The following is a 19333-nucleotide window of genomic DNA, read 5'->3' as shown; positions in this document are numbered from 1 at the left end:
CCAAGACATTAAATTAAAATTAGACTACAGAAGGGTATAAATTTTCCATCTCATAGTGCTTTCATTTTAATTAAAGACACACAAATGAATGGTACACACGTATATACAAGTGTCCGCACACACACATGCATGAACACACTCACACACTCCCTAAAATAAAACACTCACTGGAATGATCAGATAGCAATAGGAACCAGTGGTCCTTCTGCGAACTCAACTACCCAAATCATCAAACAAGTAGCAGCCTGGACTCAGCCTCCAAAAAGAAAATGACATTTATGAAGGATGAGAGAGAATAAAGAAAAAAATTCAGGATGAGAGACAAGGCAAGCTCTTTATAAAACAACAGAGACATGGAAAGCGAGGGTAATGAGGGGAACAAGTAACAGAAAAGAGGATATGAGTAGGCTGGTGAAGTACCCTGAGAAGACTTAGCAGAGTTAAAGACTAATATGTCAAATGCAGAGAAAAGGAAGTGATACAGAACTCAAAAACTAATGACAATGTCAAAAAGGCTTTCAAGTGAACTCACCAAAGCAAAACAAAAAAAGTTCTTTTGCCCAAATTAAATGTACTCAAGGAAACCTAAGGAAAATACAAATGATGCTAAAATAGGACACTGTAGGAATTCAAACCTAACCTGCACATCTGATAAAAGGCCCTTTAGAAAACAAAGGGAAACTGTGTGAATGAGAGCCTTCCCCAATGAGGACAGACAACCTTACAATTGCTACATGGCAAAGGCAGGCTAGCACCCTACCTGAGCACAGTGGCTCAGAGACTCAGGGTTTGAACTGTAGCCCTGCCATTTACTGATTTAATGAAAGTTGTAGAAACTAGGAGTTCAGACACCTGCAAAACAGGAATAACACCACCTAATATCCAGGGTTTTACAGAAATTCCATGAGAGAAACTGACAAACACCTAATAATGGTAGCTGTTTAATAGATTCTAGGCCCAACCAAAAGAAAATGCCATTTCACAGGTTAAACAGAGTCAAGTATTGGTAATCTAATGTGATTCATTTATATAGTATTTATATTATTTGATGACTTTAAAGAGAACAGGGATATGGGTGAGGACATGTGTGTTTTGTGAATTATTTCCTTAAACTATCTATATGGCTCATTTTAAGACACTTAGTAAAAACAAAAAGAATGTAGGCCTGTTTTTGCAACAAGGTTAAAAGAAAAGGGGGAAGCAAAGGTCCTTTAAGAATGAAAAATAATATACACCAGTTTGAGAGATGACACTGAGAGGGAGATTAAGGTTCCCTCGTAAATGTACAACCATTCCTTGCTTAATATCCACAATATACTTTTTTTCAGAACAGCACTCGTCTTCACAGTAATTTTTGACAATGGAAAAAAAAACCCCACAAAACCTTAACTCCAAATCCATGCCACAATGGCCAAACATATAATAACACTGACATCACTTTCTAAATACTTCCTTCTTCACTTTGTTTATAAACATATAGTCTCCTCTTTGTGAAGCAGTATGGACTGGAGAACATTTGTGTCTTTCCTTATGAAAATAAATCCAAGGTAAAATAAATGTGGCTAGTGCCTCAATTAATAAATTAAGAAATAATTCCAAAAAAGTTTGGGTGAGAAAAAGTGAGAGAAGGAACCAATGTTCTTTGAAAAATTATTATACAGCTAAAGACAATGTATGTTGTGATAAAATCATTTTTATTATACTTTTTTGCATTTGTTAAAATGTATTTGGTCCTCTTTAATAAGTTAAGAATTTCAGGTGGTAAAGAGGTATCACTTCTAATACAAAAAGTAGAACAGAAAGGGCTGGTGAAACAGGTAAGCATTAAGACAGCCCTGCACGGACATTCCCAATGAACCTTATCAGTACCAAAATGGAAACTTACACCACGAGCTAAGAAGAAAAACAATGCTCTTTGCACAGATAGCTAAATTTCTGAGGCTGTTTGATATACTTGGAGAACAGTAAAACAACTAGGTAGAGAATAAGAACACAAAAGGACAAAAAGTATGAGAAACAGTAGTAAAGAGAATCTGAAAAATATACCACCAACAGGACGGTAAGATTATTTTTAGTCTAACAGAAGAATGGCTAATATACCACAGGAAGATTTCTTTAGTATAAGCTACAATGCCAGACACATAGTCAATTTTAAATAAATAACTCTCCTGCACCAAAGGACTCTGAAGACTAGAACAGAATACCTCAATGGCTCCATCTTCACCTCCAAATGCAATGTACTGAAGATACGGACTTAGGCAACAGCAACTAACTTGAGCTTCAGTCAGATAATCAATCTGACCTGTTTTTCCATTAATGAGCTAATGAAAAATAAGGCACAATCAGTTATCAGGCCGTAAGAGCAGTATCTGTTCTTTAAAATGGACTTCAATTGAAAAAATAAAATGAAACAGAAAATAACCAACAAGAGCTCCCAGGGGAACAACAAAGCCCTACCCTAGTCTCAGCAGCTGCATTTAGCTCTTCGCACCTTCATTTCATTTCACTTTTGTGGTTCAAATACATTTTCATAAAATAAAATGAGCTTTAAAAGGTTTAAAAAGCAGCTGCTGTGTGCACCACCTGAGACACATCTGCCTGATTTATAATCCCACAGCTAGCTCTGCACCCGGTTTTCCATTTCTTCACCACACACACACACACACACACACACACACAAAGTCCATTTTAATAGGGCTATCGTTTGTTAAAGTACACTTTTCAGATATTTTTCAAGGGGGCTAGTGATATGGGACTGAGGATACCTAAAAAGCCATATTCAAATAAAAATGGGTTTTATATCCTCTAAATTGCTCACAAAACAGGATAAATTAAGATTCCCACCTTTGTGAGTTGGGGAGAAGGGAGCTTTGGAGAAGAACCCATAAGTATAATTTGGGTGACTGGACTTAAAATGCTTAAACAAAGACTACCTAATTTCATAATATGTACCAATGCTAACTATTATGTTTTTAAGTCTCATTAATAAAGTCTCATCACTGTGAGACTGTGACCTGGGAAACTACATCTCAAGCTCAAATCAATTGTCAGCTACCTCTCTCATACTGTTACAATCTAAACAGGGCGCCTGGGTGGCTCGGTTAAAGCCTCTGCCTTCAACTCAGGTCATGATCTCAGGGTCCTGGGATCAAGCCCCGCATCTGGTTCTCTGTTCAGCAGGGAGCCTGCTTCCCTCTCTCTCTCTCTCTGCCTGCCTCTGTGTCTACTTGTGATCGCTCTCTGCCAAATAAATAAATAAAATCTTTTAAAAAAAGAAAAAAAAAGAAAAGTCTTAAATCATTTTCCAACATGAAATAAGCAGTCATATTTGTTTCAGGTACAAAGATTACAGGGTATCAAAAAAGGTACTCTTTATTTTACAGTATCTTACCCAGCAGATTCTGATCAACTAGACATTCAAAATGAAGACTGAACTGCTAAAATCTGAATTTATCTTCTTTCTCTCAAAAATGTTTCCATATTTTCCTAAGTAATGACTAAAAAATGTTTTGTTCATTTAAATGGAATTGTCAGTTTAACTATCCCCTAACCTCTCCCACAAACACTGACATAGAATAAAATGATACTTTTATAGACATAAGACTCCTTTCTGAAGTCTCACAGTTATGACAACTATTAAAGAAAGGCTGCACAAATTTAATAAAGGCAATACAAGCATGAAGACACTAAACTTGACAAGAAAACTGCATTGAAAAATAACCTAAGTCGGCTAAAAATCCATAACAAGGTATCAACATTCAAATCCACACCCCAATTCATCCCTGAAATATAGAGGATTAGGAGCTCCACATCAACATATTAAGGATGACAGTAAGACTTGTAAAATATAGAACAAGGGGAGTCTCACACCTTGACTCTGACCCCTGAAAGCAGGCAAGGAGAAATGGCCACACGCCAGAGACAGTTTACTTCCACTTATCTGTCTCCAGAATTTGGATCCCACCTTCATCCCATAAACAGCTCAGACTTCTGGAAATAAAAAGGACCTTATAGGTGAAGGAAGTGAGGCTCAGAGAAGTACGATTTACTCAAACATCACATAAAACTAGTTGACAGGAAAGCTTAAGCTGCACCTGTACCTCCTGAGCGAAGAGTCAGTCACTGTTCTTTCCACTACAACAAGCTGAGCTTTACAGCTTGTTACGCTTTTGCCCTACCCTCAGTCAGTCTGTCTCAAGTTCTCCTCCTGGACTCCATGCAAATCAAGGATGTGATCACAGATAACAACTGGAGAGGAGTGAAGTGAAACAAGGTATCACTTCTTTTTAATTTGAAATACAAGCATATTTGGACCTCAGCTCAAAACCTACATGTTTATTCAACTGATACCTACCGAGCACCTGTTAGATACTACACAATTATGCCCGATCCCAAGTTTGAAACCAATCAAAATTGTTCAAAACAATTTTTCCAACTGTTTTCTAAAAATTACTCACCTGCAGTCGTTTTATATTGTCAGCTGCAAGAACCATCACTTCATTTTCTTGAAACACAACATCTATTTCTTGCTTTAACACTATAGCAGAGTTCTTACATACTTTTTTTGTCTCCCAGAGCTACTTAAAGAGATTAAAAAAACTAAAATAAGATAACCACATCCTGAAATATGTAAAGAGAAGGCTTAGAATCTTAAGCAAAATACAAAACATGCTTCATACTCAAAATACCTATGATGCTAGAAAAATTTCCATGATTAGATTATGATCCAATAATAAATATTTGTTAATTATATGCTATAACAAGTCATAATTAGTATAGAAGAGTAATGTGTGCTAGAGCCAAAATGCCCAAGTATGAACTCTAGTTCCCCCTGAAGTTGTGACTTGGAGCAAATTACCTAACCCAGTGTTACTCAAAGTAAGAACTCCTACTAGTCCACAAACTGTCTTGATACCAAGGAGCCTATACCAGAATGTAAATAAATCAACTATATCACTAATGTGCTGTTTGCCATATGCTTACTGATATGATTACTCTTTTTTAACAAGACTTTCTTGATGAAGGAAGCAGGGAATTGAATTACATCCTGGTTCGTTTATTGAGACTGGCACTTTAAGCAGGACTGATTTAACCTCCCTGTGACTTAGCTGCAAAAAGGACTACTGTGAGAACCAGCAAATATAAGTATAGTACTTCGCATGATGTAGAATTTGGAAAGTACCATAAGAAAAGGACATGGAGTTATAGGACATTAAAGGAAGAAGATGTTCCCTCTAGGGAAAACCAGGAAGGGCTTTGCAGAAGATCAGGGGAACTTGCACGAATGCTAAGATTTCAACAAGGAGAAAAACAGACAAACAGGGTATTCCAGACATAAGAAATCACATAAGCAGAAGAAGCAGGAAACTACAGGGTAACGGGAAAACGTGAGCAGCCCAGTGTAGGTTACCTGTAGGAATAAACCAAAAGAAAAACTGCAGCAGAATGAGGCCATACTGTGACGGAGTTCAGTGTAGACTTAGGAGTACCTACTTACTTTCAGTAGACAAGAGAGCCACTATCTGTTTTTGAGCAAAAATGAAATGACTGCATTGTACATGAAGAACATATCTTGGAAGCAGCATGTAGAAAGCCAAAAAAGAAAAGACTGTGGCAAGGACTAACACATTAAGAGAGGAAACATGTTGGGGCACCTGACTGGCTCAGTCAATGTGTGATTCTGGATCTCAGGGTTGTGAGTTCGAGACCCACATTGGGCACAGAGATTACTTTAAAATAATAAAATCTTTAAAAGAAAAAAAAGAGAGAGAGAGAGGCAACATGTAATGAGCACCTAAACTTGAAATGAAAAAGGAGAATGGGGTGCCTGGTGGCTCGGCTGGTTAAGCATCTGACTTTTGATTTCAACTCAGGTCATGATGTCAGGGTTGTGAGACTGAGCCCTGCAATGGGTTGCAATGGGTTTGGACTAGACGTGAAGGCTGCTTAAGATCCTCTCTCCTCCTCTCCCTCTTCTAATTGTCTCCCATCTCTCTCTCTCTCTTCCTCATTAAAAAAAGAAAAAAAAAGTAGAAATAAATGAAAGAAAATGGAAAGGTGAATGTTGCTGGGGTTTGGGGGTGGGGAGGGATAGGGTGGCTAGATTACGGACATTAGGGAGGATATGCACTATGGTGAGTGCTATGAATCGTGTAAGACTGATGATTCACAGACCTATACCCATGAAGCAAATAATACATTATATGTTAATTTTTAAAAATAGAATAATTATTGATGGGTTAAAAAAAAAAGAAAGGAAAATGGGAAGGCAGAATCCATTAGAATTGGCAAGTAATTAGATATGGAAATTTAAAGTGGAAAAAAAGAGTAAAAAATTAAGTCAATATATTATCTCGTAATATATTTAAATTAACCAAAATATAGTTTAATCATTGGACTTCTCTAGCACCTGGCTCATGGTAATACTCAATGAATGGGATGTTTGGGATGAATGAGACTGTTATGGTCCATATAACAGCACTTTTCAAGGATAAATATTAATCTAGTAGTTTCTTGTTTTAATTCCCCCAATACTGCTCATCAATTTCTTAGTTTCTTAGATGTAAACATCAACAAATGTCAAAAATGAAAATCTGAGTATTTCTCACCCTGATTGTCTGGTCATCAGAAGATGTCAAAAATGATGATCCGTCAGGAGAAAACATCACACAATGAACCCAACTTAAATGTCCTCTGCAATCAGCCACTTTTAAACATGAGTCCATATTCCACAACTACAGAATAAACATAGCATATAGGAAGTAACATTCAAAAGCATTTCAAACATTTCAAGAATATTGAAAAAAAAGCAAAAGTAAACCAGTAATTTCACTTCTAAGAATACAGGCAAAAAACAAACTAGCAAAAACACAGAATGACTTGTACAAAAGATTATTCACTGCATCTTATTTTTAATGCAAAAAAACTGCAAACAACCCAACTGACCATCAATAGGGAACTGACTGGATGAACTACATAATGGAATATTATATAACTGTAAAAACACCCAGATGATGACTAGTCACTGGGATATATTATTTACAGAAAATAAGCAAAGAACATATAAATTTCCACGGAAGAGTCTATACAGGGGCATCTGGGTGGCTCAGCCGGTTAAGCATCTTCCTTGGTCTCAAGTCATGATCCCAGGGTCCTGGGATTGAGTCCCGCATCAGGCTCCCTGCTCAGCAGAGAGCCTGCTTCTCCCTCTGCCTACCACTCCCCCTCCTTGTGCTGTCTCTTGTCTCTCTCTTTCTCTCTCTCTGAAAAATAAATAAAACCTTAAAAAATAAAAATAAAAATAAATTTTTTTTAAAAAGCTCTGATTTGAAATAATGCAAACATTTTTTTTAATCAAAAAAACAGACTGTTTTCCACTGTCATCTAATCCTCGTTTCAACTAATGGCAAAACCTTACAATAAATGAATATGCTAATTGTACATGTGCACATTTCTGTTATTCATGCTTATTATGAATTGTCAATGTCTGCCACCCTGGCTGCATTTTGTCCTGAGTTCTGCTGTAAATTACTCAAATATATTCCAGCCTAATGAAGTACCATATGTGCCTGAGTTCCTCTCATTAAACTCTGAATGACAGACCTACTTTATGATTTCAGAACAAGCATGAAAAAATAAGTACTTCATCACATGCCCAGTGGTTTTCAATCAGTGAGTTCTGTGCTTATAAATTAATTGTATGAAATTTTCTTTGCCTTATCAGTAGAGTCCTAGCTCCTGTGGACATACAGAGCTAAAGGCCAGAAAGGAAAGTGGCTCCTTAACTAAAAAAATCTCCCTTGAAAATTCTTCCCTTCTTCCTTCTTGTTCTTCCCCATCATTTCTCAGAGCCCCCAAAAGCACGTTCCTATTTTAAGAAAAAAGACAATATTTCCTGGAGCTTTCTAATAGTAGAGGGTAGGGATTTTAGAAGTGACAGAAAAGGCTGAAAGAAGAGTTGCTCCTCCACTCTTCCTTAAAATCCTGACAAAAACCCAGAAAAAGGAAATTTCCAATCACAACTACCTTGAGGATCTACAAGTAAGGTACAAGATCTACCACATCTGAATCTTTCAAGACAAGGACTCCACTTAAGAGAACACTGCCCACAGCACCCTATTTCTTCTCATCATTTCAAACAGGGCTGGAGCTTATTCACACTCATTGCCCATGCTTCCAATGGGTAGATTCTTGACAGGGAAGCTCGTGTTAGTTGCACTGTACTTGCTTCTGTACTTAGAATTAAGTAGAGATTACAGAGCACACCCACTCGCTCTCATCTTTTCTGTATCTCCATGCTGATGAACTACAGCTCAGAAACTCTCCCCCAACAGCTTTGCAGTGAGGAATAAGGTTGTCAAACTCACTAAAAATTGCTGAAATAAGCACGGAACACTAAGGAAGTACTTGCAGTAGTCAAGCTTCCTTTGAGAAGAGCCTGTGAACCAAGTGGATTTCTCTATTTTCTGGATAAAGGCCCATACCCACCTTCTTGCACTGTCATCACAAGAAACTTGAAATTACCTGACGGTAAGACCCATATAAGGAATAAGTAGTAATAGAGCTGGGAAAAACTAACTCGATCTTTTGGGGGAAAAAATCAAGAATTCACTCCTTTTTGAAAAAAACATAGCCTTTTATTGGGTGAAATTCCCCCAGGCCCAGTTAGATATAGACTCTGAATATAAAAATCTATCACTTAAGTATAAAATTATAAATACGAACAGGCAATTTATAAGTCATTTTACTCATTAGTGCTCACCAATGAACATTCTAGGTTAACCAATTCGAAAATGAACTTTTGTCTTATTCTTCTCAATGATCTAAAGAATCTGAACTGGACTCATCTCTCATCCTTTTTTTATAGAAGATCCTTTCTTTCATATTATTTAATAGATGCCATGTTTCTGCCTAGAATGAACCCATGTTCATTCTACTGTTTCCAAAGACCTTGGCACATGCTAGCCATTTAAGAAATGCTTGGTGAATGATACTGTCACTCCCTGTAATATTACCAAATAATAAATAGTATTTCCAGAGTACCTCTGGAAACCCAACTTCACTACTCACCTCCACACAGCACTGGGACAAAGCCACTACTGCCAAATGATTTTGTGGGGAGAAATCACAGTACTGGATGGTGCTGTGATGGCCTGTATGGATTTCTGCCAATAAGCCGTTGGTATGAATGTCAAAAAGCTGTCAACATAAAATAGGTATCTATGAAAATAAAACACTTTTAAAAATAAGCTATACTCAAAATGAATCTAAATTTTTAAGTCCTGAAAAAACACAATTACTAAAAACTGGCACACCTATTAACAGTCATAAATAAGATATAAATCAATATACACATACTTTTAAAATACTGCTCATCTTGAAACATGTTTCCTATAAAGAAAAAATTATCATGGATGATCTCTCAAGCTGGTCTGGGGAGAAATAAAACCTTTGTGAATAAATGAATGGACTAGCCAAATTAACATACAGAGCAGCTCTCCTGAATGCTTGTTTATTCAAAAGAGGAAAATGGATATTCATAAATGAAGATGATCAAAATAATATAGAGCAGAGGCTTGCTACAATGAAATTAGCTCAACTATTTCTATTTCTCTTCAGAGCTATCAAATTACTCCATTATGATCATTTTCCCATTTTTGAACCAAAAAAGCTATTTTTGAATAATGCAAGCTTCATTTCAACTTTTGAAAGATTTTTAAGCGTTGAATATATTCTTCTGAAGCTTCTGCCAAATGATAAAAACATTTATACCAATATATAGTATTGTGATTTAAGACCAGGGCATTGTCCAGAGGAAAAAAAACAAAACCTTCCAATGGGAGCCATGAATATGTTTTGTGAATGCACAGCCCTTCAAACATGCACAGATTAAGCACAGCATCAGGAGCCAAGAACAAAAGACAGCAAACTATACTTAAAATGCTTCCCAGGACAGGTCATTCTTTAAAATTAGTGGTGGAGGGGCACCTGGGAGGCTCAGTCATCAAGCGTGTGCCTTCAGCTCACGTCATGATCCTGGGGTCCTGAGACAGAGTCCCACAAGCTCCTTGCTCAGCAGGAAGCCTGCTTCTCCCTCTGCCTGGTCTGCATGCTGTTCCCCCTACTTGTGCTCTCTCTCTGACAAATAAATAAATAAAATCTTGGGAAAAAAAGTTAAAATGGCAAATTTAAGATATATTTTACAGGGGCACCTGGGTGGCTCAGTGGGTTAAAGCCTCTGCCTTCGGCTCAGGTCATGATCCCAGAATTCTGGGATCGAGCCCCATATCGGGCTCTATGCTCGGCAGGGAGCCTGCTACCCTCTCTCTCTCTGCCTGTCTCTCTGCCTACTTGTGATCTCTGTCAAATAAATAAATAAAATCTTTAAAAATATATATATATGTATATATATATACACACACACACATATATATAGTTTATAACAAAAAAATTTTAGGGGCACCTGGATGGCTCAGTCGTTAAGTGTCTGCCTTTGGCTCAGGTCATGATCCCAGGGTCTCTGGGATCAAGCCCTGTGTCGGGCTCCCTGCTCAGTGGGAAACCTGCTTCTCCCTCTCCTACTCCCCTAGCTTGTGTTCCCTCTCCTGCTGTATCTCTGTCAAAATAAATAAAATCTTTAAAAAAAATCTTAATATTCATGTCTTATAAATGCAATGATTCCTTTTCTGATCCTACAAATTTTAACAAACTTAAGACAAAAGGAGATACTTTTAATTTTGTGCTTTATAAAGGTAGAAACTCAAAAGCACAGAAGATCAAAGGGTCACAACAACTAGATCAATAACAATATAAATGGCTCCTCAGTAATTTTTATATAACTATATGGCATAATGCAACCTTTAAAATTGTACTATTGGTGGGGGGGCGCCTGGGTGGCTCAGTGGGTTAAGCCACTGTCTTCGGCTCAGGTCATGATCTCAGGGTCCTGGGATCGAGTCCCACATCGGTCTCTCTGCTCAGCAGGGAGCCTGCTTCCCTCTCTCTCTCTTCTCTCTGCCTGCCTCTCCATCTACTGTCAAATAAATAAATAAAATCTTAAAAAAAAAAAAAATTGTACTATTGGGTGGCCCAATAGGTTAAGCAGATGACTTGATCTCAGTTTGGGTCGTGATCTCAGGGTCGTGAGTTCAAGCCACCCACTGGGCACCACGCTCCACACTAGACATGGAGCCTACTTGAAAAAAAATTATACAAACACACACACACACATACAATCTCGGGGGATTTGAGGAGCTCTCAAGAGACTTAGGCCTCTTCCTAGGTCTGTGCAAAGAAGAAGGCAAAGTTCAGTTCAAGTGCAAAGACAGTGAAGCCCAATGGCAAAAAGCCAGATGAGTTTGAGTCTGACATCGCCCAGGCTCACCTTGAGCTGGAGATGAACTCGGACCTCAAAGCCCAGCTATGGGAGCTGAATATAATAGCAACCAAGGAAACTGAAGTAGGTGGTGGTCAGAGAACTATTATCACATTTGTTCCCATTTCTTAAATGAAATTTTTCCAGGAAATCCAAGTCTGGCTAGTTCATGAACTGGAGAAAAAGCTGAGTGGGAAGCTCATTGTCTTTACTGCTCAGAGGAGAATTCTACCTAAGCCAACTTGAAAAAGCCATACAAAAGGTAAGTAAAAGTACCCCAGGAGCCACACTTTGACAGTCATTGCATGACACAATCCCGGTGGACTCAGTTTTCCCAGGCAAAATTGTGGGCAAGAGAATCCGTGTGAAACTAGATGGCAGCTGGCCCATAAAGCTTCATTTGAAGGGTGAAGCACAGCAGAACAATGTGCAGCATAAGGATGAATCTTCTCTTGTGTCCATAAGAAGCTCACCGGCAAGGGACGCCTGGGTGGCTCAGCTGGTTGAGCAGCTGCCTTCGGATCAGGTCATGATCCCTGCGTCCTGGGATCGAGTCCCACATCAGGCTCCTTGCTCGGCAGGGAGCCTGCTTCTCCCTCTGCCTCTGCCTGCCATTCTGTCTGCCTGTGCTCACTCGCTCTCCCTCTCTCTCTCTGACAAATAAAATCTTAAAAAAAGAAAAAAAAGAAAAAAAAAAAGCCCACCGGCAAGGATGCTAACTTTGAGTTCCCAGAGTTTCAGTGGTAAACAAAATTGATTAAATAAAACACTCACAGTAAAAAAATAAATAAAATTGTACTATTTGGGGTCTGGAGAATAGGAAGAGGTTGATAAAAGGATACGAACTTTCAGTGAGAAGATGAATGAGGTCTGAGGATCTAACGTATAACATGGTGACTATAGTTGATAAAACTGTATTGTATAAGTGAAATTAAGAAAGTAGAAATTAAATGTTTTCACCAAAAAAACAAAAAAAAAAGGTAAGCATGTGAGGTAACAGATGTGTTATTTAATTCCATGTGGGGGGAAGCCTTTCACAAAGCATACAAATATTAATTCATCATGTTGTATACTTTAAATATCCTACAATTTTATTTGTCAACTGTACCTCAATAAAGGTGAAAATAAAACTGTAATATCTCTTATTCAAGTCTTTTAAACTATTTCAATGGAATGTCACTGGGTCATAAATCAGAATACCTACCTTTCCAAATCCATGGTATAACATGGGACAAATTTTTTGGCTGCTCTGAACCTCGGCTGCCTCATTATTAGCAGAGGGCTACTGAAATCTGCTGTGTCCCTTGGATAGTTATATTAAAAGAAATAATATGTGAGAGCACTCCGAATATAACAAATGTAAGCTATTATTAGGTTTTTTAAAAAAGGAGAGCATTTTCTTGTCATTCACTATTTTTACATATTGCCCTCATTTATATCACAGAACTCTTAAATATTATTCAGTTACTGACAAATATTTCTATCACAGTCAGCAAATCCTAATGAATTTCAGGGGTAAGAAAACACTTCGAAAATCACCTAAACCAATGTATTCAAAATTGTAAACAAACAAAAAAAAAAGCAGAAACTATTCCATATTTTCAATAAATTTGAGAAACAATGGACTAGCCAACATAAATTATTTCTGTATTACAGAATTTCTGGAGGCCTTAAGTATGTTGGTATACACTGAGAACTCTAATGGGGGAAAGCAACACATAACATTTCCCAAACCTATGTGACCATGGAGATCTTTCCTCACAAAGCCTATCGATCACCTCCTGGAACACAGTTCTGAGAATTATGAAATTAGGGAGCCAACCCCATATCATACAGCTATACTTTGATTATATCAATAAACAGTGTACAATGCAAAAATCAGTTGACACTTTCATTTTCTTTAAATCAGGCTAAATTGGCTTATTAAAATACTGATACTTACAAAGATTTTATTTTTTGCTGCCACCATTATCCTAGCACCATCAGCAGACCATGAACAACATTTCACTATCACTTCCATATCCTCTTGAGGCTCCTCTGAATTTAGGAAGAACTGCTTCACATCAATGCTTTTCCTCTCGTTTGCTGATTTCACATCCCAAAGCTTCAGATTGCAAAAAATTTTTTAAAAAGTTTAAGTTTGTTTTAATCTCAAATCACACCTCTAGAATTTCACCTGGATTAAATGCAAATATTCGCTTTTTCTACTGAATTGTTTTCACTTATGCATGACTTTAAAAATTAAGTACTCCAGCGTCATTCAGCACCTTCCTAAGAAGAAACAAACAAAACTAGAACCACGGCCTGAAACGCAAAATGCAGAATGTAAAATTAAATAAAATGTTAAAAACTCCTTGCATGGTGTGGAGGAGGCTAAAGATAAGGTGTTGACAGGACGGATGAGACTAGAAGAAAGGTGAGAGGAGGCTCACAATTTGCCACTGCTGCCCTCTGCTGAGCCAGGCGTGAAGCGCCCACCGACTGCAGGCACAGCCTGGACACCACACAGGGCCCAGCCTAAACCGAATTACAAACATAGCAGAACATCCAGGGATCTAAGGAAGCCTCTGAAAATAGAAAACAAAGAATATGTGAAAGGAAGCAAGACACCTTGTGTGTTTGGTGGTGCCAGACAGAGCTCTAAAACAACTGGATCCTGAAGAATGGGATACAAAAGACTCTAAACCTCCCCCACTAGCAGAGCTGCCTGAATAGCACAAAAGAAAAAGGCCTTCAAGAAGGCTCATCTTCACTCCCCTAGGCCTTGGGCAGCATCCGAGCTTCATAGAGTGATAATGGCTGCCGTACCCAGACCAACAGTTGGCCAAGAACAAGGATGGAGAGGGGGGTAAAAAAAAAGGGAGGAAAAAAAAAACCATTTCTTGGGCTTTAACTCAGCTTCCAAAGTACAGCTCCAAGGTAAAACCAGATTTGTCTGACCAAGCACATTTCTAAATTTCTTTCAAGTTTAAAGATGCATTATATACACTAAGGAATATAGCCAATACCAAAATTTTTCCCCTTGCAACGAAATTGGATGGAGCAAGAGACATCAGATACTAAAATAGCCCTTCTTAATACTTAAAGAGAGAAAAAAAAAAAAACCCTACATATGTCAGAAGCTTCAGTCACATCAACTAGGATATATGATAAATCAAACTGTTTCCCTCTTAATATAAAAAAGAAACCATTGCCTAGATTTAAGAAAGAAATAAAAAAACTAACACAACCCAATTTCATTAAATCCACCTAAACTACAATGTGCATCTGGAACTGACTTCAGCTCCTATCCAATGAGTGATGAAAGCCCACATATCAAGGAACCAATAACAGCATTTGATTTTGAGTAAGGCACTATATTATCATCAAGGCCCACGTGCACCCTGGCCCTTGTATGTTTAAATGGCAATTTTTATTTTTTTAAAGATTTTATTTATTTATTTGACAGAGAGAGAGATCACTAAGTAGGCAAAGAGGCAGGCAGAGAGAGAGAGAAGCAGGCTCTCTGCTGAGCAGAGAGCCCGATGCGGGACTCGATCCGAGGACCTGAGATCATGACCCGAGCTGAAGGCAGAGGCTTTAACCCACTGAACCACCCAGGTGCCCTAAATGGCAATTTTTAAATAAAACTCACATTTTGAAATGGTTTGTCAACAAGGCCTGAAAATCACATGCTGATCAACATGATACCCTGCAAAATGCTTAGAAGATTACAGAGCCATTTGGGGCAGGAAATAATTTTACAGTTCTTCATCCTCTCAGAAGGCAAAAGCTTTAGAAGACTTTGACCTTGAAATGCTGTTATCCAATATCATTTTGCAGGACCTCTGCTTACTACCTGTCACTGTAACAGCATGAACCAGCTAACGATGCTGGCTTAATAGCACAGTGGGAAAGCTGCCATAAACACAGCAGTTCTCACCAAGAGTGCAATAATGTCTCTCCCCTGCTGCTAGTTCTCTGTGCTCTACAACCACTTTTTGATACTCACACATGAAGTCAAAGTCCTGTCTCTGAAGAATTTTAATATTTTTTTTTGTTGTTGTTTTGAGTTTGGAGAAGTCTTAATTTGATCTGAAAGAACACAGCAAAGTTCTATCATCTTGAACACAATAACGACTATGCTAGTCGCTTTGAGATTATAAAAATAAATTAGGTACAGACAGCTCTCTCAAAGAGTTTAAAAGTCTATAAAGGAGGTAAGACAAGCCCATAAGTGACTCTAATAAGGTACATCAAATGTATCATTTGAGAGGAAAAGATATAGCACAGTGGGAATGTTAGATCCAAGCTGTGGGCTTGAGAGAACAGTTTTTGCAGAAGTGGACACCCTGAAGGTCAGTAGACTGCAGACCAACTTGGGATAGACAGAATTTCAACACTAGAAAGCCAAAAGGAACACTCTATGGCCTAGATTCTAGGTTAAACGGTCAGCACAAGCTAAAGTACAAAAGGGGAAAGCAAAGACAATGAAAAGAGATAATAGGCTATAGTTTGAGTGCAGTGTCAGGTGCCTGGACACATCCTAGACATGGCCCTCACCTGTTCTCAGAGCACCCTTTCACCATTTCCACAGCTTATCTATTCCCTTACCTCTCTCTCCAACTGGATTCTGAACAACTTCAGGCCAGGAATTCATTGTTTGGTGTTTTGTTTTGTTTTAGTATTTAAAACCCAAATATGCTTGTGTCTGACACATAATAAGTATTCAATAATAATCAAAAAATACATTTTAAGTGAAAAGACAGATTCTTCTCATGTTTCAAGCACAGGTAAGTAGAAATAATTGTGTTACTGAAGGAAATAGTGTTCAGGTCCAAGATACAGATAGAATACACAAATTCATCTTCACACCTCCCAAAATCCATGTAAAAGCAATAGTAAAGAGAATTTTTCTCTTTAGTATTAGTTCTTTAGGAGTAATTCACAAGGCAAAGGAGAAAGGAGGAAGAGATAACAACAACAAAACTGTAAAGTCTAAAAAAAGCAGTCTAAAACAAGCAATAAGGGGACTCCTAAAAACTGCATCCTGATTCCACCATGGGGAAACCCAAGAAGCAGCCCAATCCGTACCATAAAACTCCTAAAAGGCTAAGGAAGTGTACCAGATACCCTCTGTTAAGGATGGAGAATCACTATAAATCCCTTGAAATCCCCTTCCCAACTATGCAATCCAGGTTGCTATATCCCGACTCTAGCTGAAGAGTAGAGGGTTTTTCTACACCCGGCACAGTTGAGGGCAGGGTCACCATTCTAAAAATAGGGAAATTAAGAGAAAGTCTATATCCCAAATGTTGAAATCTCTACCTAAACATCTTCTTGCCAACCAGACTTGTATCCTACAGGGTAGGAAACTGAAGATTTTTCTCTGAATATCCAACAAGATCAAGACAAAAGATCTAAGGAGTCTGACATTAAGAGTTTACCATCAAAAATGGCAGGGATAATCCTACAGAGGAAACTCACAATTAGCAAGCTCACAATTCCCTATCAGCTTTTTGGTGCTGCACTCTTAAATATGAGCAGGATACATATCTAATAAATATACAGATCTCCCTCAACTTATCATTGGATTACATCCCAATAAACCCATCATAAGTTGCAAATGCATTTAATAACATAGCCTATTGAACATCATAGCTCAGCCTTGCCTACCTTAAATGTGCACAGAACACTGACATTAGCCCACAGCTTGGCAAGATCTAACAAAGCCTATTTTATAATAGTGTTGAATATCTATGTAATTTGTTAAATACTGTACAAAAAGCAAAAAACCAAAATGGTACTATAGATAACAGGACAGGCTGCATGTGTATTGGTTGTTCACCCTCTTGTCTGCATGGCTGACTGCATGCTGCCACGGCCCAGCATCACAAGTGAGAGTCACGCTGTATTTCAATATCCAGGGGAAAGATTAAAATTCAAAATTTGAATACAGTTTCTACTGAATGTGCATCACTTTTGCAACAGCACAAAGCTGAAAAAGCCTAAGTCAAACCATTATAAGTCAGAAACCATCTGTAGGTATATCCAAGATCAGATAGCTAAGCTGGATCTCTAAAATGCAGACAGAAACCAAAACCAACAGAGGAAACAGCAACTATACATAAATACAAATTTTTTAAAACAAACTATTTTTTTAAAAGATTTTTTTATTTATTTGAGAGAGACTGACAGCAAAAGAGGGAACACAAGAAAGGGGAATGGGAGCAGGAGAAGCAGGCCTCCCTCCGAGCAGGGAGCCCATCGCAGGGCTCAATCCCAGGAACCCCGGGATCACGACCTGAGCCAAAGGCATACGCTTAATGACTGAGCCACCCAGGCATCCCTAAAACAAACTATTAACACTCACAAAAAGATAAAAGATACTGCATCCAAAAAACATGAAAGAAAAGTAGGAAAAAATGAAACATCTATGAAACAAAAGTTAAAAAAAAAGAGAAAAACTGATCATAAGAATGTGTACTTAAAAACATGAAAACAGAAATTAAAAATCCAACAGAAGGATAAGAAAGTAAAGCTAGAAAATAAGGCTAAAGAAATCTTCCAGAAAGGAGGGTAAAAAGAGAAGGAGAGAAAAAACAAAGGTAGAGGAAGAAAGAAAAAGTAAAGAAGAATAAATCAAAAAATTAAAGGAAGCCTACAGAGCTGAAGTATTTAAATTTTCAAATTGAAAGAAGCCACAAAGGGGCACCTGGGTGGCTCAGTCAGTTCAATGTTTCACTCTAGGTCTGGGCTCAGGTCATGATCTTGCAGTTGTGGGATCAATCCCCAAGTTGGGCTCTGTGCTCAGTGCAGAGTCGCCTTCAGATTCTCTCTCCCTCTCACTCACTCTGCCTCAAATAAATAAATAAAATCTTTAAGAAAGAAAAAGAGAAAGAAGGAAAGAAGGTAGGCAGGCAAGCAAGCAAGCAGACACCAAGTGCCAACCACAATAAATGAACCCACACCACACCAAGGCATATTATCACAAAATTTTTAAAAAGAAAAAATACTGGGGATAAGAAGATCTTAAAAGTTTCCGACAGAAAACAGATCACATAAGAATCAGAATGGCTTCAAACTTTTCAAGAGGAACTTTAGAAGACAGATGACAAGGGCACAATGTCCCCAAAATTCCTAGGAAAAATTATTTACAACCCAGAAATCTATATGCGATCAAAAATACCAATTAAATATCAAGTTAGACAGATAAGGTCTCAAAAATCTACCTCCCAAAGATTCTTTCTTAGGAAGCTAGAGAAGATTCTCCACCAATGGGAGAAAAAACCAAGAAAGATGACAAAAAATCTAAGAAACAGAGTTTTAAGTCAAGAGAAAAGCAAAAGAATCAGACACTTGAAAAAAATGTTCATCATCACTAGCCCTCAGGGAGATTCAAATTAAAACCACATTGAGATATCACCTTACACCAGTTAGAATGGCCAAAATTAACAAGACAGGAAACAACATGTGTTGGAGGGGATGTGGAGAAAGGGGAACCCTCTTACAATATTGGTGGGAATGCAAGTTGGTGCAGCCTCTTTGGAGAACAGTGTGAAGATTCCTCAAGAAATTAAAAATAGAACTTCCCTATGACCCTGCAATTGCACTCCTGGGTATTTACCCCAAAGATACAGATGTCATGAGAAGAAGGGCCATCTGTATCCCAATGTTTATAGCAGCAATGGCCACGGTCACCAAACTATGGAAAGAACCAAGATGCCCTTCAACGGACGAATGGATAAGGAAAATGTGGTCCATATACACTGTGGAGTATTATGCCTCCATCAGAAAGGATGAATACCCAACTTTTGTAGCAACATGGACGGGACTCGAAGAGATTATGCTGAGTGAAATAAGTCAAGCAGAGAGAGTCAATTATCATATGGTTTCACTTATTTGTGGAGCATAACAAATAACATGGAGGACATGGGGAGTTAGAGAGGAGAAGGGAGTTGGGGGAAATTGGAAGGGAAG

General features: G+C 38.1%; 1 protein-coding gene and 1 pseudogene across 6 annotated transcripts in view; one reads left to right on the top strand and one right to left on the bottom strand.

Moving 5' to 3' along the window:
- APAF1 (apoptotic peptidase activating factor 1) overlaps positions 1 to 19333 on the bottom strand; it is a 90868-nt gene that overhangs the window by 19252 nt on the left and 52283 nt on the right. For all 6 annotated transcript variants that reach the window (XM_059186590.1, XM_059186592.1, XM_059186588.1 and 3 more), the window contains 5 exons: positions 13317 to 13478; positions 9070 to 9198; positions 6609 to 6734; positions 4458 to 4577; positions 2205 to 2321 (listed from right to left, as the gene is read on the bottom strand). In XM_059186590.1, coding sequence (XP_059042573.1) covers positions 2205 to 2321; positions 4458 to 4577; positions 6609 to 6734; positions 9070 to 9198; positions 13317 to 13478 — 654 coding nt within the window. The remainder of the gene's footprint in view (positions 1 to 2204; positions 2322 to 4457; positions 4578 to 6608; positions 6735 to 9069; positions 9199 to 13316; positions 13479 to 19333) is intronic.
- LOC131838216 (small ribosomal subunit protein eS7-like) lies at positions 10674 to 13288 on the top strand (annotated as a pseudogene).

The sequence above is a fragment of the Mustela lutreola genome, chromosome 8, assembly GCF_030435805.1.
Source record: "Mustela lutreola isolate mMusLut2 chromosome 8, mMusLut2.pri, whole genome shotgun sequence".
Taxonomy (NCBI): Eukaryota; Metazoa; Chordata; class Mammalia; order Carnivora; family Mustelidae; genus Mustela; species Mustela lutreola.
The sequence above is the reverse complement of the archived record's forward strand: the minus strand, read 5'-3'. Positions and strand labels throughout refer to the sequence as shown.